The sequence below is a fragment of the Typopeltis vanoorti genome, chromosome 11 (assembly GCF_054136105.1).
Source record: "Typopeltis vanoorti isolate ZY-2024b chromosome 11, IOZ_Tvanoo_1.0, whole genome shotgun sequence".
NCBI classification, from domain to species: Eukaryota; Metazoa; Arthropoda; class Arachnida; order Uropygi; family Thelyphonidae; genus Typopeltis; species Typopeltis vanoorti.
The window spans coordinates 7638525-7665545 of NC_143559.1; the positions used below are offsets into that span (position 1 = coordinate 7638525).

Genomic DNA, 27021 nt, shown 5'->3' on the forward strand with positions numbered 1-27021 from the left:
CCCTTATTCCAGATACTTCTGGCATCAGTATAAAACATATAAATGCCATTGTTTCTATACCCAGCATTATCCCTTCTAGACTCCACTGGTCGCAGTGCTACCTGACATCGTCTCCCTTCTCCCAAGTATCCATTCCCACAAGAGGCAACCCCTGCTATCATCCTCCCGTGGGACACACTGACTCGTTCAGAACAGCAATCTCTCCAGATGCCTATGACCTTCCTCATTCAAATGTAAACGGTCTCTCGCATACAATTCCTCTCTTTCCTCAAACGCTCTCCAAGCATTCACATATACCAATCCTCTCTTGTAACACATTCTCGCTATTATGCCATTCAATATCACCGCTCTTCTGCTCAGTTCATCATTATTATACCTTGGCAATACGCACACTATTTTTCCTCTTTCTGTCTTCTTCCGTACAGCCTCAAGCAAAAATCTCATATTTCTCACTGCCCGACTTACATTACCACTCAAATCATTTGTTCCTACCATCACAATCATCTCATCCACCCTTTCACCTCTCTTAATTGCCATAGCCACCCTTTCTATTGTTCCTCCTGGCAAACACTCCTCACGCATCCTATCTTAAACACCACGGATCATTGAGTCGCCATACATTATACCTCTTACCATTCTCTCTCCTATTGTTTCCATTCTCTCCTCTTCTTTCATTCCCATAGGTCTCTCTCATTCCCTCTCTTCTACTGCTATTCTCTCTTCTAGCATTCCCATACCTCTCTCCCCTTCTGTTTCCATTCTCCCCTCTTCTAGCACTCACGTATATCTCTTTCATTCCCTCTCTCTCTCCTACTGTTTCCATTTTCTCCACTTCTAAGCACTTCCATATCCCTCTCTCATTCCTATATTGGAATGTATTGACTCTCCAACTTACTGCTTTGCAAAACCTCTCTGTCATCATCTTTGGAATCACTGGCCATACCAGTTATATCAAAAAATATTTGTCATTTCAAACAGAAAATAAAAGATCTACATTTGTATAATAATGAGATTATGATTTCTTTTGATGTAGTCTCCCTGTTAACATACTATTGCAAGAGACTCTTCAGTTTTTACAATCTGATTTTCCAGAAGACTTTGTCAGCCTATTTAAATTTGCAATCAACTCAGGCTGTTTTATATGGCATAAGTTGTACAAACAAGTAGAAATAAAAGCAGTGGGCCATCCTATCTTACCAGCCTTAGCTGATTATTTCATGGAGCATTTAGAAAAAGAACTTCTTGAGACTATATTCCCTCAGCATCATACATGGTTACATTTTGTTGACAATATACAGTTGAACCTTGAATAATGTTTGAACTGTGCAGATCCACTTATATGCGGCTTTTTATGAATAAATAGATTTGAAATATTTTTTGAGATTTGTGACAATTTGAAGAAACTTGCAGACGAACTGCATATCCTAGAAATATCAAAAAAAAAAAAAAAAAAAAAGAAAAAGTTAGGTATGTTATAAATGCATAAAATATATGTAGCTTCTAGTCTATTTTATCGTTTACTACCATCAAGTTTACACAAATCTACTTTAAAAAGATAAAATTTATCAAAACTTATGCACACAAACACTTACAGACTATACATGGCTACTTACAGTTGAGAGAAATGTAAACAAACATAAAGATGCAGTTAAATCATAAACACATAGAATTAACTGTTATTAATTAATTAGCATAAAATAAAAATTTTATAATGAATCCTTCATTAGTGTATACCTGTAATACCAATCGTTATACCTGTAAATAAATAAATAATTTCTTTTTCATGCTATCTTTTCATTTTTGATGTCTAGTGTTAGTAATACACATAACATCTACAGTATTTGTACCATATAAGACAATATTGATGTATGTTCTGACAGACATACAATTTATCTTGTAAACAGACGATGTGAACTTACGGTATCGATAAATGCATTACAGTACTGTAAATGTATTTTCACTTCCTTATGATTTTCTTTAATAACATTTGCTGTTCTCTAGCTTACTTTATTGTAAGAATATAGTATATATACATACATATATATAAAATATGTGTTAATCGACTGTTTATGTTATCAGTAAGGCTTCTGGTCAACAGTAGGCTTATAGTTTAGTTTGAGGGAGTCAAAAGTTATACATGGATTTTCGAATAATGGAGGTTGTCACCCCTAACTCCCATGTTGTTCAAGGGTCAGCTGTATTTGCAATCTGGTTCCTCACTGAGTCAGAATTACTTCAGTTCCTAGAGAAAATAAACTCCTTGTACCCATATACCCTTTTTTCAGATACCATAATAATTCATAATCACGAGGTCATGTTGAATTTTCGGTTTATCGGAAGCCAATCTTCACTGGCAGATGCATTCACTCATCATTCATTCATCACAAAAAATTTGTATTTGATGGTATTGTACACAAAACTCATGTGATCTGCTCTTCTGATCCCTCGTTAAATGAACTGAATATAATTAGCATGTTTAATGCTAATTATGCATTAAACGAATATTGTACATACAAGACTACATTGATAAAACAAGGACTGTCTGTGAATGATTATGTGATTATGATTATGATGTGTTGAGTAATCTGGTGATATTTTGTATAAGGTGGTAGTGATATTTGAGAAAGGCAATGAATACAGTGATAATGAAACTGAAGAAAATAATGGGAATGGACAGTAATTATGATTTTCATCAAATTCCTGATCAGGAATTTCATAGATATGTATATATCTACGACTCGGAGAGCATCAACATAATAACTCTTACAACAGAACCCGTGCAAGTGCCCTCTCCAATCATTTCCATTTCTCTTCCAACTCTAATTTAGAAGAGCATCAACACCAAATAGACTGGAAGCTTACTACAAATATCCATAAATGCCCTGATGAACTAGAAAGACACAACTTAGAATCAAAAGAAATAGTTCTGGACACCTCACACATGAACAGTAATTTGAGTTATAGCTTACCTGTTTCACACAGTGCAGTAATTCAGTTTTGGCTTTCTTGAGATAGTTCCCACTCACTAATGCCTCACGCTAGATCTGCCACGCGGACGCCAGTTCAAACTTGACTGTTGTTTATATGAGAAGTTCATTTTTTATCTTGCTTGTTTTTCCAGTTTTTTTAGATAGCCGACATCTTCCTCCTGAAGAAGTTGGCATTCCAACGAAACTAGTTGTGTTCTAATTAAAGTTTTTGTCTTATCTCAGTGTATCATCATCATCAAATTGTTGCCATGTACCTTCAAGGGGTGTACAGGATATGATAGCATTACATGAAAAATTTACATCATTACTAACTTCCTATCTACAAATTTTCCTCCAGATCAGTCTGTTACTTGTCAAGACTCCAATATTATCAGATCTTATATTTCTGTCGTCTAAGGCACTTTGTACCGTATCAATCCACCTATATCTTGGTCTTCCTCTGGGTCGTTTTCCTGCCAACCTGGTAGAGAACACTTGTTTTGCCAATCTTTCCTCGCCCATTCTGTTTAAATGACCATACCACCTGAGATTAGCTCTGCTAACGTATTCCTGGATGCCGACAATGTCAAGTTCTTTCCTAATATCCTCATTTTTAATATGATATTGCCATCGATGCCATCTGTTCACGCCTCTAATCTTTCTCAGGACTCTCATATCTGCGGTCTCTAGTCATTGGTCAAGAGTTTTACTTCTGACCCAGCTCTCAGATCCATAAGTTAAAACTGGTTTGAACACTGTCTTGTATACAGCTAATTTAGTGTTCCGACTAATTTCTTTCTTATTCCATATGAATTTATTCAATTGACTTCCTACTCTACCAGCTTTATTGATTCTGTTGTCTATTTCCATATTTAATTTACCATCTTCACTAAAAATTGTGCCTAAGTAGGTGAAATGTTTTACTTGTTCCACAGGTTCTCCGTTCACAATGCAGTTGACATTTTCAACGATTCTACCTATTTTCATTGTCATTGTCTTTTTATTGCTGACCTTCACACCATATCTATTAGAACAGTTATTCAATTTAGTCAAGGAATCTTGCGGACTCGTAGCGGATTTATTGATAACTATTACATCGTCTGCATAAAGCAAAGAGCTGACATTAACATCTCCAATTTTGATATCATGTTTAATAACACTTTCCTTCATAATGTAATCCATATAGATAATGAATAACAGAGGGGATAATGTACATCCTTGTCTCACACCAGATTTAACATTAAACCATCTTCCTGTACTTCCATCAATTCTAACTGCTGACTTACAACTCAAATAAAGACTAAGCATTGCTTGATATAATGCCACCACTGACACCATATAACTGTAGTGTATTGAATAGCTTCTCTCTTGGCACCTTTTCATATGCCTTTTTCAGATCAACAAAACTTAAATACAGATCTTTGTTATATTCCCATGCTTTCTCGACTATTTGTCGTAAAGTGAAGATCTGATACTGACAGCCTCTATTTGGTCTGAATCCAGCTTGTTCTTCACCAAGCTTTTCTTCCACAATTCTTCTCAACCGTTTCTCAAATATACTTGCACAGATCTTGCCAGGAACACTCAGTAGGGAAATACCTCTGTAATTCTCACATTCCGTTTTATTTCCCTTTTTATTATTATTATTATTATTAAAACAAGACCTCATGGAGTCAAAGACTCATCTAGGAGTTCCTTTTATCTTACACACACATCTCATCATACCGTGTCTTAAACACATTCGAACTACTTGCAGACACCACGCTCTCAGGCAAGGCATTCCAATCACTCACAACTCTGCACGAAAAAAACCTGCCTCTCACTCCCTTACTCACACCTTCCTTATACAGTTTCCAGGGATGACCTCTGGTTCTCCCCTGTTCTCCCACTATTCTCTGTAGAACTTCTCCACCATTGATCCTATAACAACCCCTTACCAACTTGTAGGTCTCTATCATATCTCCCCTCTTCCTTCTCTCCACGAGACTCTGCAAATTACATCTTTTCAATCTTTCCTCATACTCAACATTCCCGAGGTCAGAAACTACCTTAGTCATTCGCCTTTGGACCCTTTCCAACATCTCTTCATCCTTCTGAAAACCCGGTGACCAAATCTGGGCACAATAGTCCAAGTGTGGCCTAATCAAAGCCATATACATTGGAACAAGTATCTCCCTACTTCTACATGTCAGTATCCTCCGCATCATTCCCAGAAGTCTTTGTGTTGTCTTCACAATTTTGGCGATGTGTCCCCTAAATTTTAGATCCTTATCCACTATCACCCCCAGATCTCTTATTTCCTTTACTTCCAACAATATATTCTCACCAAGCATAAATTCTGCATCCCATCTTTGTTTTCCAAATTTTAAAACCTTACATTTTGCAACATTGAACTCACATCCCCATTTGCTTGCCCAATCACTCAATTTATTCAAGTCTTCTTGCAAGGCCACAACATCTTCACTACTCTTTATGGTTCGTCCCAACTTTGCATCATCTGCAAACAACTGAATATCTCCATCCAAATCTTCACCAATATCATTAATATATAAGTTAAATAGTAATGGCCCTAAAACAGACTCCTGGGGCACTCCACTAGTGACTTTCCTTTTCCTGGATATTGCACCCCCATACACAACTTGTTGATACCTATCAGATAGCCAGTCTCCAATCCAATGCACTAATCTAATATCCAACCCCATCTGCTCTAGTTTGCCTGTCAACTTATCATGAGGTACTCTATCAAAAGCTTTTGCGAAATCCAAGTATATTACTGTGTATCCTTCTCCTCTGTCCAAGGAAGCAGTCACTTTATTGTAATAAGTAAGTAGATTACTAAAACATGACCTCCCTTTAGCAAATCCATGCTGTCCATCAAAGATTATACCATTGTTGTCAACCCAACTCTGGATCCTAGTTCTCACAATCTTCTCCAACAACTTAACCACAACACCTGACACACAGATAGGCCTATAGTTTGATGCTTGAGTTCGATCACCTCCTTTATGAAGTGGCACAATCTTGCCCTCCTTCCACTCTTTAGGAACTTGACCAAGTGCAAGACTCGTATTAAAAAAATATGTCAGGGCAGGTGTCAACTCTCTAGCACACTCCTTCAGAATACGTGGTGATATATTATCAAGTCCCACAGCCTTATTTACATCTAGTTTACTCAACTCCCCAAACACCTCTTGCTCACTTACAGTCAGTCTCTCCTCCCCATCATCAACTGCTCTTAATCTCTCCATGAAGTCACATTCACAAGATTGAAAGATCTTTATGAATTGCTCATTAAGTATCTCCACAACACATTCTGCAACAGCTGTCTTTATACCATTTCTTCCAATCAATGTCATCCTTCCATAATCATTCTTTCTTTTGCTGGCTACATATCGAAAGAACTCCCTAGGATTCTTTTTGGCTTCATTAGCTAACTGCTGTTCATACCTCTCTTTAGCTACTCTCACCAACCAAGTCACCCTCCTTGCCTGGTCTTTGTAGACCTCATGAAGTTGGTTACTTCCACTTCTCTTATGCTGTCTCCACAATGCCTTTTTTTTCTGTATTGCATGCTTAATCTCTTTATTCATCCATCTCACACCTACCATATTTAACCTTCTCACCCGTGGTATACATTTAGACATTGCATCTACTAAATAGTTTTTGAAAATCCCCCAAGCTGCATTGATCTCTTTTCCAGCTAACTCCTCATTCCATGCTACATCTGCAAGCTGTCTCCTGAGCTCTTCATAATCACCCCCCTTGTAGTTCCACATATACCCTTTTTTCACAGGGGTCCTTGCACTGCTATTATTATTAATTTTTATATATGGGTACTATGAGAGCTCTACTCCAATCATCGGGAATTCGTCTCTCTGTCCAGGCCTTCTGAACTATGCAGTGCAGCCACTGCAAAACTTTTATACCACCATACTTCAGCATTTCTGGTCGAATATCATCTACTCCTGCTGCTTTTCCACATTTGAAGCCTTTGATGACTTTTTTTACTTCAAGTATGAATATGTATTCCTGACTGTATGCAGTGTTTTTGAGTGTTTGAGTTGAGTGTTTTTTACCACTATGCTATCACTGCTTGTTTCATTTAGCGGTTTCTCAAAGTAATTACTCCATACTTCAAGGATATCTTTTTCTCCCATTTTCATGTCATCTTTATCATCTCTAACTCCTTTTACAGTACTCTTTCCTCTATTTCTAAGCTTCTTCAACAACCTTCAAAATACTTTGCCACCTTCTTGATATTTATTTTCTATGTTCTTACCAAAGTCCTCCCATGACTTTTTTTTACCTAGTTTTCTACAGTGTTTAGCTTTCTTACATTTGTCTCTGTATTCTCTAAGAGCACAAGCTGACTTATTTGCCAGGTACTTTTGATATGCTTTCTTCTTTTCCATCACTGCCTCTTTAACTTCCTGTGTCCACTATGGAGTTCTGATTTTTCTATCTTTGCATACAACCTCACCACATGCCTCTCTGGCTGAATCAATCAAGGTTTTCTTCGAGGCTTGCCACTGAATCTCTAAAGTTTGGTTCCTGTTCTCATCATTTTTTCTTCAATAATCTTTGTGTATTTTAGTCTACAGTTCACATCTGAGAGCTGCTCAACTTTTATTTGCTTTAAAACTTTCTTACATGTTATTCTTTTCAATATGAAATTCAATTTTATCCTGCTCAAGACTAAATAGTGATCACTTCCAATTTCAAATGCTCTGTACACTCTGGTGTCCTTGCACAATGGAGAAAACATCACTCTCAACAATAACATAGTCATTGAGACTTTTTTTTATTCCTTGCCTCTTCTCTCCATGTGAATTTGTGCACATTTTTATGTTGGAACACATGGTGTTAGTAATAACCAGTCCATGTCTTGAGTAGAAATTCAACAAATATTTGCCATTATTATTAGCTTTGCTCTTTTCTCCAAATTTTCCCAATTTATTTTTGTATGTCTGACAATCATTTCCTACTCTGCTATTCAGATCCCCAACAAGGACCAACTTTTCCTTTTTCATTGTGTCAGATGGTTTCTCTAAATCTTCAAAAAATGCCTTCACTTCTACCTTAGTAGAACCTTCCGTGGGACCATAGGCTCAAATAAGTCTCATTGTCCAGAATCCCGATTCTGATATTTGCCCATATCACTCTACTTGATATGGCCTACCATTCAAGAAGATTATGCTCGTATTTAGTGTTGAATACTATGGTTACTCCTTCTTTTCCTTGATTGTCATTGCCTGAATATAACATTTTGTATTTATTGCTCAGAAAGATCTCACCAGGTTTTGTCTTTTTTTGTTTCAATCACCCCTATTATTTCGATCTGGTACTTATCTAATTCCTCAGCTAGCCCCATTTCTTTACCATTCAGGCTTCTTATGTTGATAGTACCTATCTTTAACTCTGGTGATGTTGAGTTGGGGTGTTTTTTCAGATTTGTTCCAGTAGCTGACTTTTCGTTGTTCATCCTGGTTCCCTGGTGAAAACAATGGAGGCCTTGTTTAATCGGGCGACGCCTCAGCCGGCATGAAATTTTGTCATATTGTACCATCATTTTGTAATTTGGTTTAAGCCAATTTCGGGGTTCTAGTCAGTAAAATTCTAATGTAAATAAATAAATATATATATATATACAGGTATCCCTTGATATATGTGGTTAATTAATCCCTCGATGGACACTACATATATCAAAATCGCATTATTCAATGTTAAGAATTAATGGGAATAATTTTAATGAATCCTGTAAAATATAAATATTTAAACATCATTTATTTTTTAAGGTTACATGTATTTATATATTTTATTTATAGATATTTGTTACATAAAAACTTATCTAAATATTTATTTTTTATAAAAAAACTTATCCAACGTAAAATGAACACTGGTAGCTTTTTTTCCTCCTCCATGATTTTGCGGTAACAATCAATTTCTTTATCTAAACCGTGACTAACGTTCATGCTTTTCTCTACATTTGGATCTATCTCTAGGATAAGTTCTTTTGCCTTCTCAATTGTCCTAAACAATTCTTCAAGTTCTTTGATAGTGATTTCTTTAGATACATCTTCCATTTCTTTTGTTTCCTTTTCTTCTTCCTCTTCGTATGCCTGTTGATGTTCGATTCCAAGAAGATCTTCATTACTTAGGTCTTTCGAATGTGATTCCAATAATTCCCTTCTGAATTGACATTTTCAAAGCCAAGAGCACTTCCAATCAAAACAATAGTATCGAAAACTTCGTTGACGGGATTAATAGAACTACCAAAATTATTTGCAGATTCAAGCAAAAGATTCTTCCAGACTGCTCTCATACAGTTGGCTGTCACTTCTTCCCAAGACTCGTGAATGTTTTTAACTGCTTGTTTAATATCGTATTTTTTCCAAAATTCCTCTAGAGTGATTGGATCGTCTCCAGTTGTAGCTTGAATTGCCTGGGTGAAAGTTATTCTAATATAGTAAGCCATGATTGCAGAAATGACTACCTGGTCCTTAGGCTGTATCAAAGATGTCGTATTCAGTGGTAAAAATACAACCTGCACATTACTATTTAAATCATTAAGTGAGGTGGAATGACCAAGGGCATTATCCAATACTGAAAGAACTTTGAAAGCTAAATTATTTTCATTGCAGTATTTTTCAACTGTGGGACAAAAATGCAAAGTGAACCATTCTTCAAACAACTGTTTGGTTAGCCATGCCTTTTTATTTGATTCCCATATTACTGGAAGGGATTGTTTACAGCCTTTAAAAGCCCTTGGGTTCATTGTTCGATAAATTAGCATTGACTTTAATTTGAAATCACCTTTGGCATTACCTCCAAGTAAAAGTGTTAAGCTATCTTTGGATGCTTTATAACCAGGTGTGATTTGTTCTTTTCTTGCTAAAAATGTTTTTGTTTGGATTTTCTTCCAAAGCAGGCCAGTTTTGTCTATGTTGAATATTTGACGATCGTCGTACCCATTTTCTTCGAATATTTTCTTTAATTCAGCTGGATATCTGGCTGCAACATCTTTATCAGCACTTGCTGCTTCACCTATTAATTTTACATTTTTCATTCCAGATCGAGATTTGAAATTTTCTAACCAGCCTTTGCTTGAAGTTGCAGTCACATCTTGATGTTTGTTTTCTTTAAGTGTAGAAAAAAAGGCTTAAAGCCTTGAGCCTAAGATTATTGCTGTCGATGGGAATACGCTTCTGATTACAATCTTCTAGCCAGAGAAATAGTAAATCTTCCATTTTGATCATTAATGGGCTTCTATTCCTAGTACACTGCATACTCAAAGATGCAGATGCCACTTTGCCTTGTTCGCGGTACTCAGTCACTTTATTTAAAATGGCTCGTATAGTTGATTTACCAAAGCCTAGAGCTCTTCCGATGTTTGCTTTGCTTTCTCTGTTATCAAACCTTTTAATAATGTCAATTTTAGTATACAAAGTAATAAATTTTCGTTTATTACTCTTTTTCGAGGCCATGGTTACGAAGGGTAATGCTTTACATAGGCCGTAAGCATACACTGTAATACATACTCATGTACGTCTGTATATGGCATGCTCTGCTGATAGATTGAAGCACTGAGACTGAGTTACTAATATTGGAGCACTACTCGTACCACGTGATCTGATCTGTTTCATTGACCAAGTCTAACACTTTGCTTATTTTCAAACTTTTTTGGGCCACACTAATCAAATTTTATACCACATATATCAAGTTTATGGTCACAATAATTTTTTGTGTACTAATCAAAACTGCATTAATCAAGCCGTATATATACCTGTGTGTGTGTGTGTGTGTGTGTGTGTGTGTGTGTGTGTGTGTGTGTGTGTGTGTGTGTGTGTGTGTGTGTGTGTATGACTACTACTATTAACTCGGGGTTGGGATATGTTCATTTTTAATATAAACTGACTATAAACCCGAGAATTATAACAAATTGAGATTTATTTGAAAATGCAACATGTTTTGTCAAGATTGACTTCATCAGGCGTTAAGAACATAGAAAGATATTAAAAGACACTGAAATAAACATTGAGACACTCTAAAGCTATACAATTATAAAGTTATGATATTCGACTGTAAATTACAGTTATTATGAACTTGTGCTATGGTCCATGTTAAAGTTATAAGTGTACAACAATAGAACTTTAACATGGACTATAGCACAAGTTCATAATAACTGTAATTTACAGTCGAATATCATAACTTTATAATTGTATAGCTTTAGAGTGTCTCAATGTTTATTTCAGTGTCTTTTAATATCTTTCTATGTTCTTAACGCCTGATGAAGTCAATCTTGACAAAACATGTTGTGTTTTCAAATAAATCTCAATTTGTTATAATTCTTGGGTTTATAGTCAGTTTATATTAAAAATGAATATATATATCTATAATATGATGATTTTCCAGTGGATAAATATCCCTCCAAATTAGTCTGTCATGCTCCAGTATTGTAGTATCTTATATTTTGATCTTCTAAGGCACTTCTAACATTAGTTCACATCTTGTTCTTGACCTGGATCTTTTTTACCTGACATCTTGGCATCAAACACCTCTCTTCTCCCATTCTGATTAAGTGACTATACCACTTCAAATTTGCTCTGTTCACACATGCTTAAATGACAATATTGACATCTTCCCACCTATTGTCTTCATTTTTAATACAGTTCTGCCATTTGTTCTATTAATGAGCTAGTGATGAACAACACATACTCTCTTTTAGTTCTTATCCTTCCTTCCCTTGGTGTCCACAAACAGGGCTCCGACAGACACGGCTGCCTTTATATGCATATCTTGCCTAGTTGGAGAAATTCCAACTTGGAATCCCCACTGTGGACATGGATGCCTTTAGCTGATAGATAAATTTTATTGCCTTGTGTAATAAGTCATTTACCACTTAAAGGCATTCATGTGGGATTCCGGTAATGGGCTTTTTTCTGGTGAATGATGAAGTGCTGTGTGATATTTCTTCAGATGTTGCGAAACTACCTTCGGTTCCAAATAGCACAAATGGTTTTCAAGTCCAAACCGCCACCTCTGATTTTGTCTTACCAGAAATTAAGGCCTTACTCTCTCTCTCTCTCTCTATGTACAGAAGAACAATAATTTCATTATTACTAAGGCAGATATGAAAAAAGCATTAGTTATTCACAATTGAAACAAATAGTGCCAAAAACTAACTTTAATGCTACATAACTATTCTACATATTGTCCTCTTGCTAATGATCCTATGATGAGCCAGATGACAAAATTAAAAACTCTTGTTGAGAATATCTCTTGTTGGAATGAGGACATCCTCCTCATTTTTATGGACTTTCAAAAGTCCACAAAGCACATATTTCATAACGTTCTGTGGTGGACTGCATTGGCTCTCCTTGCTGTAAAATTGCTAAATACCTTTCTAAATTGCTTTTGGCATTCACAGAAAAGTCCTCTTCATTTAACAAGAAAGAATCTCATTTTGTAGCTGAGCTTCTTTGCTCAGCTGATCTTTTGAGCTTAGATATTGTTACAAATGGATTTCCTTATATGAAACACTCGACTTCCTCAAGTAAGATTTTCCAGCAAAAATTGTCTGCTTTTTAACTTTTTTTCCCCTCATTCTGGCTATTTCCTATGTCAGAATAAACTTCTAACAAATTGTGGATACATCAGTGGGTAGTCCTCTTTCTCTCACACTAGTCACTACTTTATAGAATGATTTTGAGCATTGGATAGTGAATAGTGTCTTTTCTAAACCGTCCTTATGGTACAGATATGCAGATGATGTTTTCACAGTTTTGCATAGTTCCTTTACAAATCTTCGAGAGTTTGTCATTAAGATCAACACTTTCCTACCATCATATCCAGTTCACTCTTGAGGTAGAAGAGAACAATCAGATTGCTGTTTTGGATATCCTTTTACTTCATCAACAGATGGTAGCCTTAATTTCTTGATTTTTAGAAAGAAAACAAATACCAAATTTTGCATTTATGCTCTTCCACACCATCACAATTGTTAAATATCTGGCACCATCAAGACACTGCTACACTGAGCAAATTTTCTATGCTCTGTTGAAATGCTGTTTTCTCGGGAAACAAATGACATCGCATCCACCATCCTTACTAATGGTTTTTATCAAATCTTATGCCAACAAGACCAGTGATAGAGTTTACTGATCATCTGCCTCTCATCCTGATGGCAATACAGAGGTGGTTCTTCATGTTACCATTCTTTATCTTAAAGATCTTTCTGAAGGTATAGCCCAAACTACTTAGATCTGTTGACCTACAAGTATCCTTCTTCCCTATTGACAAGATTTCTACTTTTCTAGGCTCTGCTGAAGATAAACTTCTGTCTTTGGCCCACTCTGGAGTGTATCAAATTCCTTGTCAATGTGGATGATCATATTTTGGCTAAACAGGTAGATCAGCAGCCATACATTGTGATGAATATTTAGACTGTTAAATTGCATGAGCCAGAACATTCAGGATTTGCAGAATGCACTATCACCTCCAGACATTGAATCCTGTGGAAGAAAATTAATGTTATCAAATTCAATTCCTTGCCAGTGTCGATAATTTCTTATTTATTTTTATTTTAAAATCTGTTGTTAAAGTTATTTTATTAGAGCCTTAATGTATTTAGAACATGTCATTCTACATCATGTATGTGCAGTTCCTCCATTTTCATTGCTGAATATACTGCTTTCTGTTCTTTGTTTAATTTGAAAGTCATGATGAAAATGCCTTTGATAGTGAGGCAAAATTTTATGCTAATAAAATATTTCTTAAGTAAAATCCATGTTATGTTTAAGTAGTCAACTTTCATCTGTATCTTGGTAAATACCACCACTGTAATGTGGTTTCTGCAAGCCATCTGCTAGATAGTACATCAGATACAGGAGTGACTGTCTACAGTAATAATGTGTTTTGACTGGATGCTGCCTGATGATCTTGTGAATAATCCTACTATTGCTTGCTCTGCCAGGTCATGCTTGGATTGGAGTCTGGGCACTCTCTATACAGAAGTTAAGTGTGCAAGTTTCTCACCTTGCTAATTGCCCCTGCTGTATAGGTTTCCTGTACTAACTCACCCATGAATAACAGCCAAAAAAAACTAGCATCACCTCAATACTAAAAACACACACACAAAAAAAATGAAAAATACAAAAAATTGCAAAAAAATAACAAAAATATATCATCCAAAATAATACCAGAATTTCATGCAATAAAAAGCACTTCCATTTTGCTAAAATCTTTGGCATCAGTGCAGATATTAGCAGAAATAGCTGATCCAGTTTTGATGCAGGGCACTATTGATGCCCAGCATCAGAACCTGATATGCTATTCCTAACTGAATTCCACTTAGCATCCTTCATATCTATTTTCTACCTCAGCTATCCCATCTACATCTTGTGGAACATGAGCTTTTGTCATATCAGACATTCCTTGCCAAACATTATATGTCTTGGAATTTCTGCATTTCAGTCTGCTCTGTTTCAAGATTTCCTTCATGTTATAGCTTTCATTTGCTGCCTATATTGCCCTCTCTGATCATTTATCTCGAAAAGTTGAGTTCATACAATCTAATTATTCAAACTCTTAAGATTATTTTCATAGGAGACTTTAACATTCATAACACAAACTGGCTCCTCTTTTCTAACTTCACAGATCATCCTGGAAGGAAAGCAGTTTGAATCATTTACTATTATTTGTGAACTAACTCGTAACTGTTAATCTGCCAACCGGAATACTAGATAATCTTCATTCCTTCCAACACTGTAAACCTTTTTTTAACTGGCTCTTCCTGCAGATACACTTCAGATGTTTGCCCTTCTCTTGGCAACTCTGATTATAACCTTATCCACATCTCCTTTTCTACATATCACTATATTCTCAGCCAATTTCAGCATTATCCTCCCCTATGAGAGTACCAAGTAGGATGATCAATAATTTCTATGCTACTTTTTCATTGGCTAATTATTGTTTACACATTCCCAATCCAAAAACCTGCTCTGACAAATATAACTGAAATCATCCTTACTGGAATGAAGGGCTTCATTCCCATATACACCCTCTGTTCAAAAAGAAACCGAACTTTTCAAAAATAGAAGGAACTAGTGGCACCACCTGTTGTATCTTTTTGTTGTCGAAAGCGGCAACCTTCATTAGTGTTGTGTCAATTGTTTATGACATTTGTTTCATTAGAAGCCGAGTTATAGTGCCAAGAGTGACAGTGTGTTTTGACAAACGGTTGGAATATGTTTCAAACAGAGAGCTGCAATTGACTTTTGTGTTAAACTTGGTAAAAGTTTTACCGAAACGCATCAAATGCTTCAAGTTTAACTGGACTGAGTGAAGTTAACATCCAAAATGTGCATGATTTCATCAAAGAAAACCCGAAATCGTCCATGAGATTGATTGAAGATGAATTCCAAAATGGATTCCAAAATCAACTGTGCACAACATTTTGACCAAGAGTTTGGGCCTTCGTGAATTAAATTTGCGATTTGTTCCCCATAAGTTGACCGATGACCAAAAAAATGTATCAAATTGAACACTGCAAGGACCTCATAAAAACCGCTTGTAAGGACTCAAACTTGTGACTTCTTTCTCTTCCCTTGACTTCATTTGCCGATGAAAGGAAAGTGATTCAACACCATTGAAAACATCAAGCGGCAGTATCCCAAAAACTGATATAAAAAACTCATTTAACGAATTAATTGACCGTGCCAAACGCTGTATCGAAGCTGAGGGAGATTATGTTGATTGAAATAAATGATTTGAATAATTATAATTGGCCTGTGTTTTATTTTCTATCAAAAGTTTGGTTTCTTTTTGGGCAGAGGGTATACAGTAATCAGCCAACACTATATACAATCCTAGTTCTCAAATAAAATGTGCCTTTGTAGCCCACGATAAAAATACCATGTTTATTCATTCAGTGGTACAAGTCAAAAACTAGCTTTTCTTGCTACCCTCTCAACAGCCCAAACCAAATAAGAAAATCATTAAGAAATCCAATGCAGACTTCATAAGGTCCTAATGCAGTAAGCTTGTCTCTTGCACAACTAGCATATGAGTCTTCTTGTCCTTTGATGAGGTTGTTGACATAACTTCTACTCTTCCTTGTTTCCATCATCTCACATCTAATAGTGCCATCATAACATTGCCTAAAGACAAAGCAGCACATCTTGACATCACTCTTTTCCTCCAACTCTTGTATGGAAACCTAGGATGAATCACTTTCTGCTATACCACAAACTGGTCATAATTCCTTCTCTTATTTGATGCTAGAGGGATCAGAGAAATACTCCGCAGCCATGATACTAATAAGTCTCGTGGTCTCCAGATGTTATTTCTCTGGTTGTGCTATCATACTTTTGCAAACCTATATCGTCTCTCATCCTCCTGTTCAAACACATCCTCCAAAAATGTTTGCAGTGCATACAATGTTGCACTCAGGACATTAAACCTGAAAAATCTATGTCAGTTGCATTTGATCTTTGCACTGTACAACATGTAGTAAAGATCAAATGAGATCAGCTATTAGAGGTGAACTGTAGACTCAAATACACAACCATTATTCAAGAAAAAATGAAAGAGATTGAAAACAAAAACCAAGTCTTGGAAATTCATTGGCAAACCCTGAAGCACTGATTTAGGCATGTGGTGAGGTAATCTGCAAGGATAGAAAAATCAGAACCCCGTGGTAGACTCAGGAAGCTAAAGAGACAGTCAAGGTAAAAACAAGAAAGCATATTTGGAATTTCATGGCAAGTAAGTCAGCTTGTTCTCTTAGAGAATACACAGAAAAATGTAAGAAAGTGAAACAATGGTAAAACTATGTAAACAATAGTCATGGGAAGACTTTGGTAAGAACATAGGAAATAAATATCAGGAAGGTGGCAAAATATTCTTGAGGCTATTCAAAAAGCTTAGAAATGGAGGAAAGAGTACTACAAAAGGAATGAGAGATGATAAAGGTAACATGAAGACTGCATCAAAAATTATGTCGTCAGATAATGATATTCTGGATGTCTGGAATAATTACTTTGTAATTATAATAATATTTTTTAATACTTCGTAATATTTTTAATATTTTATGCAGACATGGAAACTAAATGAACAGTCGTTTCATTTAGCTTCCATGTCTCTGATCCACATAATAATATGGCCTTAACATTGCAATTGAAAATTTTTATTTTGGTTTTCTTATTTTCAAGATTTCCATATATTATTTTATTTGCTGAAACAGTATTATCTTTTGTCAATCTTTGCATTATATACCTTTCAGTTCCACTTTCAATATCTATATTTTCTCCCAAATACATAAAATTCTTAACTTCTTCTCTAGCATGCTGATTGATTTTGATCTCTTTGTGGCATTTGCTGTTTAGTTTAAGCACTTTTGTTTTGGTCATATTTTAAGACCAATCATTTTAGCTGTTTTATACAGGTCTTTTCATTTTGTTTGTATATCTCTGTATTTTGATGATATCAAAATTTTGTCGTCAACATAATATTCATCTTCTAACTTGTAACACAAGATTTCATTTAATTTCTCTTCTTGTACCTGTAACTTTTTCACAATCCAATCATTTACTATATTAAGCAATGACCCAGAGATTATACAAACCTGCCTTATGCTAGATCTGATCTCAAATCATTCAGATGTCGTTAGCTGCGCAATAACACAACTTTTACTTCTCTTATACATTTCTCTGATCATTCTCACATATTTGTTGGGAATTCCATAATGTTTCTCTGTGAAATTTAGGTATAATGGACTTCTAAATTCTATGCTTTGTTCAGTAATGTTTCTTAAAGTAAAAATGTGATGCACAGTACTCCTATCTTTTCCAAAACCAGCTTGTTCATGCCTTAATATTTTCTCTACTTCATTTTTAAACCTATTTATCATTACTCTACAAAAATTTTTGCAGGTACTAACAGTAGGCTAATTCCCCTCCGATTCTCAATCCAATACTGTTTGGGTACTTTCGGTCTCTAGCACACTGTTAAAGATCAGTCGCAGTTTATCAGCATCAGTTTCTTTAGTTATCTTAAGCATTTCTGTTGCTATATTAACATTGCTTGAAGCCTTTGCACTTTTCATTTTCTCTATTACATTTGTTATTTAATTTTTAGATATACATTCTGATGTTATATTTAAATTTATGATTACAAGTGGTTCTTCGATTGTTGAACTTCTAATCATGTCAGTTATATTGTTGTCTGCATTAAAAATTTCATTAAAGTGTTCTTTCCATCATCTAACACACTTATCCTCTTCAGTTAGCAACAAACTATTTTTATCTCTTATAGTATTTACTTGCTTTTTTCCTTCAGAGCATATTTTCCTTATCTCATACAGTCTTCCAATGCACCCTAATGTTTCAGCCTTTTATGCTTCTTCTGCCAAACTAGCCACATAATTTATTTTATTCTCTCTTGCAAATCGTTAAACTTACTTGCCTTTCTCTCTGTAATTGCTGAAATGAATTTCTTTAGCTCTCTGGGATTAAGCTCTAACAAACATCATTTTAACTTTGTGCCTTTCTTCTATGAGTCTCCAGATCTTGTCAGATAACCAAATGTCATTATTTTTCCCCTTTTTAGCCCAAGCAGTCTCTTGTAACCTCATTATATACCATTTAAAAATTTTTCCATTGCATTTCAATCATGTCTTATGGGCTTTCTATTTTCTCGCCTTCTAGCTTCTAATTTTCCAAAATATGAAATCAATTTTTTATCATAATAGAAAAGGTGTTCTTAATTTCATTCATTTTTAATTTAGACATGTCGTATTTTTTATCCTCCCATTCTGATTTCTAATTTGTTTAACTCCATGCTGGGGTTACTAAGTAGTGATCAGATCCTGCATCAGCTCCTTGCCTTACATTAACATCTAGGAGTGAATGCCTAAAATTACCTTTGATTGCAGTATGATCAATTCGGGCTTTGGTTTTACCATCTGGTGATAACCAAGTCTGTGTATGTCTTTATGCTTAAATAACTTCCTCCTATCACAGAATTATTCATTTCACAAAATGCCATAGGTCACAATTCTCATTTCTCGAAATCCCGTTACCTATTTCTCTCTCATCTTCATTTTCTTTAGCCAACTTGAGCATTCATGTCACCCAGAAGAATAACTATGTCATGTTTCGGTACTTGTTCTGTACATTTTTTAATTTATCATAAAAATTCTCCTTCTCTTTAAGTTCCTTCTCATTCCCATTATTATCCACTCACTTATATGCTTCCAGTTTATCAAGATTTTAGTTGTCTCTGCACTAAGTATAAGTGCCACATTCTTTCATGATTTTCATCCGATCCTGAATACATGCCTTATCCTCTTGCAAACTTAAATAGTGGTAATCATTAATCTTGTAGACCAATTCACTTAACACTTGGTATACTTGTAGGCGTAAACTTCTGTGGCTAATTGGTTCAAAAGACATATTTCGGTGATTACACCACATTTTTTTATTATTCAGTTCTATAAAACACTGAAATAATAGTTCCCGACAAGTTTCGTAAATCGTATGATTTACATCTTCAGGGTGTAAATAGTATAGTTTAAACAAGAGAATTAATAAATACAAATCATAACCGTCTGGCTATTCATAAAACTCAAATAACAGAATGCAGATATATAACGTTATTCATGTTGAACAATACTGGATGATGTCACGTGTGCTTGTTCTCGTTCATACAATCCGAGCTCAGATTGAGGTAGATATTTTATTAGAGCTGACCACACTTGATGGAGAATTAAACCTTGATTTTTATTGCATTGGGTTGGGTTTTTTAGCACATTAGCAGCCTCTTTAAATTTTCTTATATAACTGTTGTTTTCTATGTATGACATCGTCGTTTTTTGCCAGAGTACATCGTGTCCAATGGAAGTGGTATGGAAAGCAAGACCCATTTTTTGTTCTCTTTTGTATTGTACGTCTTTTTGGTGTTCAGCCATGCGTATTTCTCCAGATCTTCCTGTCTGTCCTACTTAGCAAATACCACAAGAGCAATGGATTTTGTAGCCTCCTGGTTTTTTAAGAGGATGATGAAGTGGTTTTGGTGGATGTAGAAATCTTGAGATTTTCTCCATAGGAAGGAAGGCTACTTTTAAGTTGTGTTCGTTCATTAATTTGGCTAGCTTGTCTGTAACATTAATGAACAAACACAACATAAAAGTAGGAAGCGAGATTGCATTTTTGTAATCCTGTTTTATTGTGTTGTTAGGTGGAGGCATTTTAAGGATTCTCTTGATGGTTTTTGTTTCATATCCATTCTGTTGGAGGATTTGTGTTAAGTATTTTAGTTCTTCATTACATCTTTCTTGTGTGCTGGAGATATTGTATGCTCTGTCTCGAAGAGTTTTAATTAAGCTTATTTTTTGTGAAGGATGGTGGTGTGGTTGCATTTAGAAATCTTCCAGTGTTTGTCGGCTTCCTATATACTGAGAAGGAGAGTTTACTTTCTTCATTAACTTCTAATAGAATATCCAGAAAAGGAAGTTTTTTATTTTTTTCTTGTTCTAAAGTGAATTTTATGGTGTTGTGCAAATTGTTGAGATAATCTTTGAAATTGATAAGTTCATCTGTTGTTCCACTGAATATGATGAAAATATCGTCCGTATAGAAAGTACAGCTTTACTATTAAAAAGCAGATTACCTCATAGGAACTTACCTTACAATGAATACGTTTGCCTTAAAAATTTAAAGGATGACAAAAATATTGTCATAATAAAAGCGGATAAAGGCAACGCAACCGTTGTTTTAAATGCTACAGAATATGATAACAAAATGAAAAGTCTCCTGGAAGATACCAACACCTACAAGCCCATAGACAGAGATCCGACTTGGCCTACACACAAAAAAACAAACGATCTAATAAAAAAAGTGCCTCTCTGGACGGAAGATCTTAAAAAATGCTTACAATCAAAACATCCTTTGATACCAAGGATATGTGGTGTTCCAAAGATCCACAAGACAGATATACCTTTAAGACCAATAGTAGATGGAAGAGATTCACCGACTTCCAACTTGGCGAAATACCTCACCAACATGATCTCACAACATATAGGAAAAACATCTTGCTTCACAAAAAATAGTAAACATTTCATAGAAAAAGTGAAAGATATACATATTGGTCCAACAGACATCTTAGCAAGTCTCGACATTATCAGCTTGTTTACAAACGTCTCGAGACAAGAAATTTTGAATCTCCTAGAACAGCGCTTCCCAAACTGTGGGCCGCGGTCCCCTTGGGGACCGTGCGTTTTGTTGAGGGGGGCCGTGAAATAATGAAAACAAATTTCAAATGTTTTAAGACTAAGTGTATTTTTTTTATTTTAAAAGAAACGTATTTAACTTTTATTTCTTTTTTGTTATTTTTTATATTTTAATGGAAAAATTCACACATTGGTGTTGGTTCACAAACTTTGCTTCCTGCGTATTTCGGTGCTTAACGAATAATAGTAAATATTACTTATTCATATGTTTCATTTCAAAGCAGCGGTTAATTGTATTTACTTCGAATGCTCTCCAGGGAAGTTCCAAATCTTTCTGTCCCTTTCATAACACGTTCGTAATCAGGGACTGTTGATATTGACTTTATATACATATCAAAACTCGTTTTATATTATCACTGTCATCCGAGCTAGTTTTCTGTTACCAATAAAAGTTTCGCATATACTTCACACATAAAAAGCTTAAACAAATTCATGAGGGGATATAGTAACTCGCTTGCAGTGGTAAACAACACCCCCTTCCTAAGAGCCACTATACTGCAGAGGCAATAAAAATAAGTACTTTTATTATGCCAGTGAATAAGGTATGAGGAGTCTGTGTAATATATTTCTCAACAAATAGTGCAATTAGAGACAACTGGGATAAAAACACACTAATTAATGAATCACATGTCCCCTTATACAGAAACTATGCTGTATAGACTGAAACAAAACCATATGTTGCATGGGCAAACACAGTATCTAACTAAAAAGTATTGTTATTAATTAGATGTATGTGAGTTCGATTTCCCAAGGCAGCAATAAAATTCAACCGAACGTGTTAAAATTCGTAAAAGTGTTAAAACTAAGTAATATATATATATAATAATGAATGTTATGGCAGTTTCACATATGGAATTCGGTTGAAGAGAGTTAGCATTTCAACTCAATTTTCAGCTATGCTTTTATCTTTCGGTTGCACGATCTTTTGTTAATACCGCACCAATCATATGCACGTTTTAATAAACAGACTGCCTTTGCTGATTGTTTCGCGTTAGGCTTAATTACCGTAAAAGGAGAAAAGTCACAAAAGTGAAAAATGTTCCTGGTCCGGGGGGGGGGGGGGGGATTCCCTTATTCAGGTAATATTCACTAATTTCATGTTATCAGTCTGTGGTGTGCCAGTATTGGTAAGTGATGATGTTATTTGATCTATTCTACGTTAAAAAATTTAACCCTGAGATGAATAAGTGACTGATGAAAAATAAAAAAAAAATCCCGCGAACAATCAGAAGAAGAAGAAACAGATTAAAAAAAAAGGACAGTATTTCATATTTTACCAGAACAGCCCCCATCGTCTTCAGAACCAAACAGTAAGAGGCAAAAAATGTAATATATGCATTTGATTTTTGCAATATTTGCTGTGTATGTTTTGTATTGAATATAAATACATTAAATATTATAATGATATATCTCTATTACGATTTTTTTTTTCGAGGGGGGGGCCGTGAAATATTTTAATTTTTGCAAAGGGGGCCCTGACATCCAGAAGTTTGGGAAGCACTGTCCTAGAAGACCTCTTCCCTCCAGACATCTTGAATCTTTTTAAACATTGTATAAACAATACTTTTTTCACCTATAAAGATAGAATCCGGGAACAAAAAGAAGGGCTGGCTGGGTTCATCATTATCACCGGTATTAGCAAACCTATTTATGGAAAAATTTGAAAACAATGCTCTTAAGAATTACCATAAAAAACCAAAAATATGGCTACGCTATGTGGACGATATTTTCATCATATTCAGTGGAACAACAGATGAACTTATCAATTTCAAAGATTATCTCAACAATTTGCACAACACCATAAAATTCACTTAGAACAAGAAAAAAATAAAAAACTTCCTTTTCTGGATATTCTATTAGAAGTTAATGAAGAAAGTAAACTCTCCTTCTCAGTATATAGGAAGCCAACAAACACTGGAAGATTTCTAAATGCAACCACACCACCATCCTTCACAAAAAATAAGCTTAATTAAAACTCTTCGAGACAGAGCATACAATATCTCCAGCACACAAGAAAGATGTAATGAAGAACTAAAATATTTAACACAAATCCTCCAACAGAATGGATATGAAACAAAAACCATCAAGAGAATCCTTAAAATGCCTCCACCTAACAACACAATAAAACAGGATTACAAAAATGCAATCTCGCTTCCTTATATCAAAAATGTTACAGACAAGCTAGCCAAATTAATGAACAAACACAACATAAAAGTAGCCTTCCTTCCTATGGAGAAAATCTCAAGATTCCTACATCCACCAAAACCACCTCATCATCCTCTTAAAAAACCAGGAGTCTACAAAATCCATTGCTCTTGTGGGATTTGCTACGTAGGACAGATAGGAAGATCTGGAGAAATATGCTTGGCTGAACACCAAAAAGACGTACAATACAAAAGAGAACAAAAAATGGGTCATGCTTTCCATACCACTTCCACTGGACATGATGTACTCTGGCAAAAAACGACGATGTCATACATAGAAAACAACAGTTATATAAGAAAATTTAAAGAAGCTGCTAATATGCTAAAAAAACCCAACCCAATGCAATAAAAATCAAGGTTTAATTCTCCAAGTGTGGTCAGCTCTAATAAAAAATCTACCTCAATCTGAGCTCGGACTGTATGAACGAGAACAAGCACACGTGACATCATCCATCATTGTTCAACGTGAATAACGTTATATATCTGCATTCTGTTATTTGAGTTTTATGAATAGCCAGACGGTTATGATTTGTATTTATTAATTCTCTTGTTTAAACTATACTATTTACCCCCTGAAGATGTAAATCCTACGATTTACGAAACTTGTCGGGAACTATTATTTCAGTGTTTTATAAAACTGAATAATAAAAAAATGTGGTGTAATCACCGAAATATGTCTTTTGAACCTGGTATACTGTTTTTCTTGGGCTCTTGGTTTCCATAATCAGGGAATTTTTATGGGAAAGAGTGAATAGCCCTTTGCTCAACCTTCCTCCTTTATCTGGCTTGGGACCGGTATGGGGAAAGACCCCCTCCCCCCTTCACTGGTGTTTTCTTACTCAGTTCTCCACATTCAAACTAGCACACTCAGAGCACAATTCTTTCTTTCTTTTTTTTTTTTTTTTAATTAAAAAATGAGGGGGAGGGAAGAAAACTGAGTGTGATAATTACAGAAGTATTTTTCTACTGGGTGTTCCTGGTAAGATTTATGCAAGCATACTTGAAAAACAGCTAAGTAAAATTGATGAAGTAAAGTTTGGTGAAGAACAAGCTGGGTCATTATCTGATTTTAACTTTAAGATGAATAGTTGAGAAATCTTGAGAATATAACAAGGACCTGTATATAAGTTTTGTAGATCTAGAAATGGCATATGACAAGGTACCAAGAGGAAAGCTCTTCAAAATGATACAGTTAATAAGGCTAAAGTGAAGCTAAGTAAATGTAACACAGTTTTTTATCGAGCAGTAGCTAGAGGGTTACTGGGCTATTCACTCTTTCCCATAAAAATTCCTTTATTTGAACTTTAAATCAGCAGTTAGAATTGAAGGGGGCATAGAAAGATGGTTTGATTTTAAATCATGTGTATAACAAGGATGCATGCTATCTCCACTCTTATTCATTATCTATGTGGATCACATTATAAAGGGAACTAGTATTTTCCCATATTTTCTCACTCTTTCCCATAAAAATTCCTTTATTTGAACTTTAAATCAGCAGTTAGAATTGAAGAAGGCATAGAAAGATGGTTTGATTTTAAATCATGTGTATAACAAGGGTGCATGCTATCTCCACTCTTATTCATTATCTATGTGGATCACATTATAAAGGGAACTAGTATTAAATGTAATATCAAAATTGGTGATGTTAATCTCAGCTCCTTACTTTATGTAGGTGATGTTATACTTCTAAATAAATCCGGTACAAGTCTGCAAGATTCCATGACTAAATTGAATGACTGTTTTAATAACTTTGGTATGAAAATCAGTAATAAGAAGACAATGAAGTAGACAGAAACATTGAAAACATCAACTGTATCCTGAATGGAGAACCTATAGAACAAGTAAAACATTTCATCTATTTAGGCACAATTTTTAGTGAAGTGGTAAATTAAATATGGAAATAGACAAAAGAATTAATAAATCTGGTATGGTAGAAAATCAGCTGAATAAATTTATATGGAATAAGATAGAAATTTCTCAAAACACTAAATTAGAACTGAGAGGTAGGTTAGAAATAAAACACTTGATCAAAGATTGGAGACCATAGATATAAGAGTTCTGAGAAAGATTAGTGGATTGAACAGATGGCATCAATGGTAATTATATTAAAAATTAAAATATTAGAAAAAAATGACATAATTAGCATCAGGAATATGATGCAATTTCTAATTTCAGATCTAATTTCAGGTGGTATGGCAGTTTAAACAAAATAGAAGTGTTCCTTGACAGAAGGGAGGGATAAAAAAAATCCTCCCTTCTTAGGTGGATTGATCAGTAAAAAGTACTTTAGAAGACAGAAATATATGATCTGATAATATTCGAATGTTGACAGATAACAGGCTAATCTCAAAGAAAATTGTTGATAGGAAATTAGTAATGGTGTAATTTTTCATGTATTACTGTCATAAAATTCTGTACCCCCCCCCCCACCTCCCTTGGGGAGGTGGGGGGGTACAGGATTTTATGACATTTATTTATATCAGAGGAGGAATTTGATGACGATGACTACACAGCATACCACCACCATTTTGTTTCATTCAAAGTAGGCTCCAAAATTCAGTTAAAAAAAAAAAAAGAAAGAAAGAAAAGAAAAGTCACCAACAGATCTGCAATAGCACATTTACCCTACCCTATTAAAAATAAGTCTGCTGAAATGCAGACTTATTTTTAATAGGGTAGGGTAAATGTCAGTAACTGGCAATACTGACTTATTAAGTCAGTATTGCCAGTTACTATGCAAAATGGCACTTATCTTTTTCAGTGCTGTTTGCCAATGGCCTGGTGTAACAGTAATATAGCAGATGGTCGTTATTAAATTATAAAATAAATAAATTAAAAATATTTGAATTTTTTTAATACTTGAGATCCATTCTTTGGAATTCTCAACTCGCTGATCTTTATAGTCAGTGCCCTCATGGGTATGAATCTGAAACATTCTAACTAACCAGTAAACAGTTATAAATGTAGTTCACTTACTCTCCACAACTGACTTTTAATATGAAAGATTGGTTATAGAGAAGGTGAGATTTAACAGTTCCTTACTTTGACAAAATATGAGCTTTGGCCTTTCCAGCTGGTTGTCATCATATCTGATCTGCAAGAACTTAATTTGACATAATCTGAAGACCATACTGAATATACTGAAATGAGTAAAAAAAAAAAAAATAACTAAATTTTATTAGGATTTTCTCAAGCTTTTGCAATTTAGTATTAGTAGTATTTTCAGGCTTCCATATAGACTAACATTATGGATTATTATTGTGCACACTATTTGGTCACCTATTCTGAAGAAACCCTGGAAAGGATCCAGAGATAGGTTTTTAAGGTGTAACATACTCTGGAATGTTGTATATGAGTAGAGAATAAGGAAATGTTTTTAACATTAGTATGGATACTAATACTGAAGGGAGATGAAGTTCATTGCCCAATGTAGACCACCATTCTGGTTACTGGAAACCTGAAGAAGTTTGGAAAAAGTTCCATGTTTGGTCTCTAAAGCAGAGGTTCTGGATTATAAAAATAAATAAATTACGTGTATTAATAAAAATAGGGAAAAAATTCT

General features: G+C 34.9%; 1 protein-coding gene across 2 annotated transcripts in view; it reads left to right on the forward strand.

Annotated features, from left to right (window-relative positions):
* LOC150101286 (phosphatidylinositol 4-phosphate 5-kinase type-1 alpha-like) overlaps positions 1-27021 on the forward strand; it is a 597237-nt gene that overhangs the window by 471628 nt on the left and 98588 nt on the right. The window contains exon 17 of one of the 2 annotated variants that reach the window (XM_090401031.1): positions 13286-13591. The exons of the other annotated variant lie outside the window; for it this stretch is intronic. Coding sequence (XP_090257157.1) covers positions 13286-13295 — 10 coding nt within the window. The 3' untranslated portion in view covers positions 13296-13591. Of the gene's footprint in view, positions 1-13285; positions 13592-27021 lie in introns of those variants that run through there. 2 annotated transcript variants of the gene reach the window in all.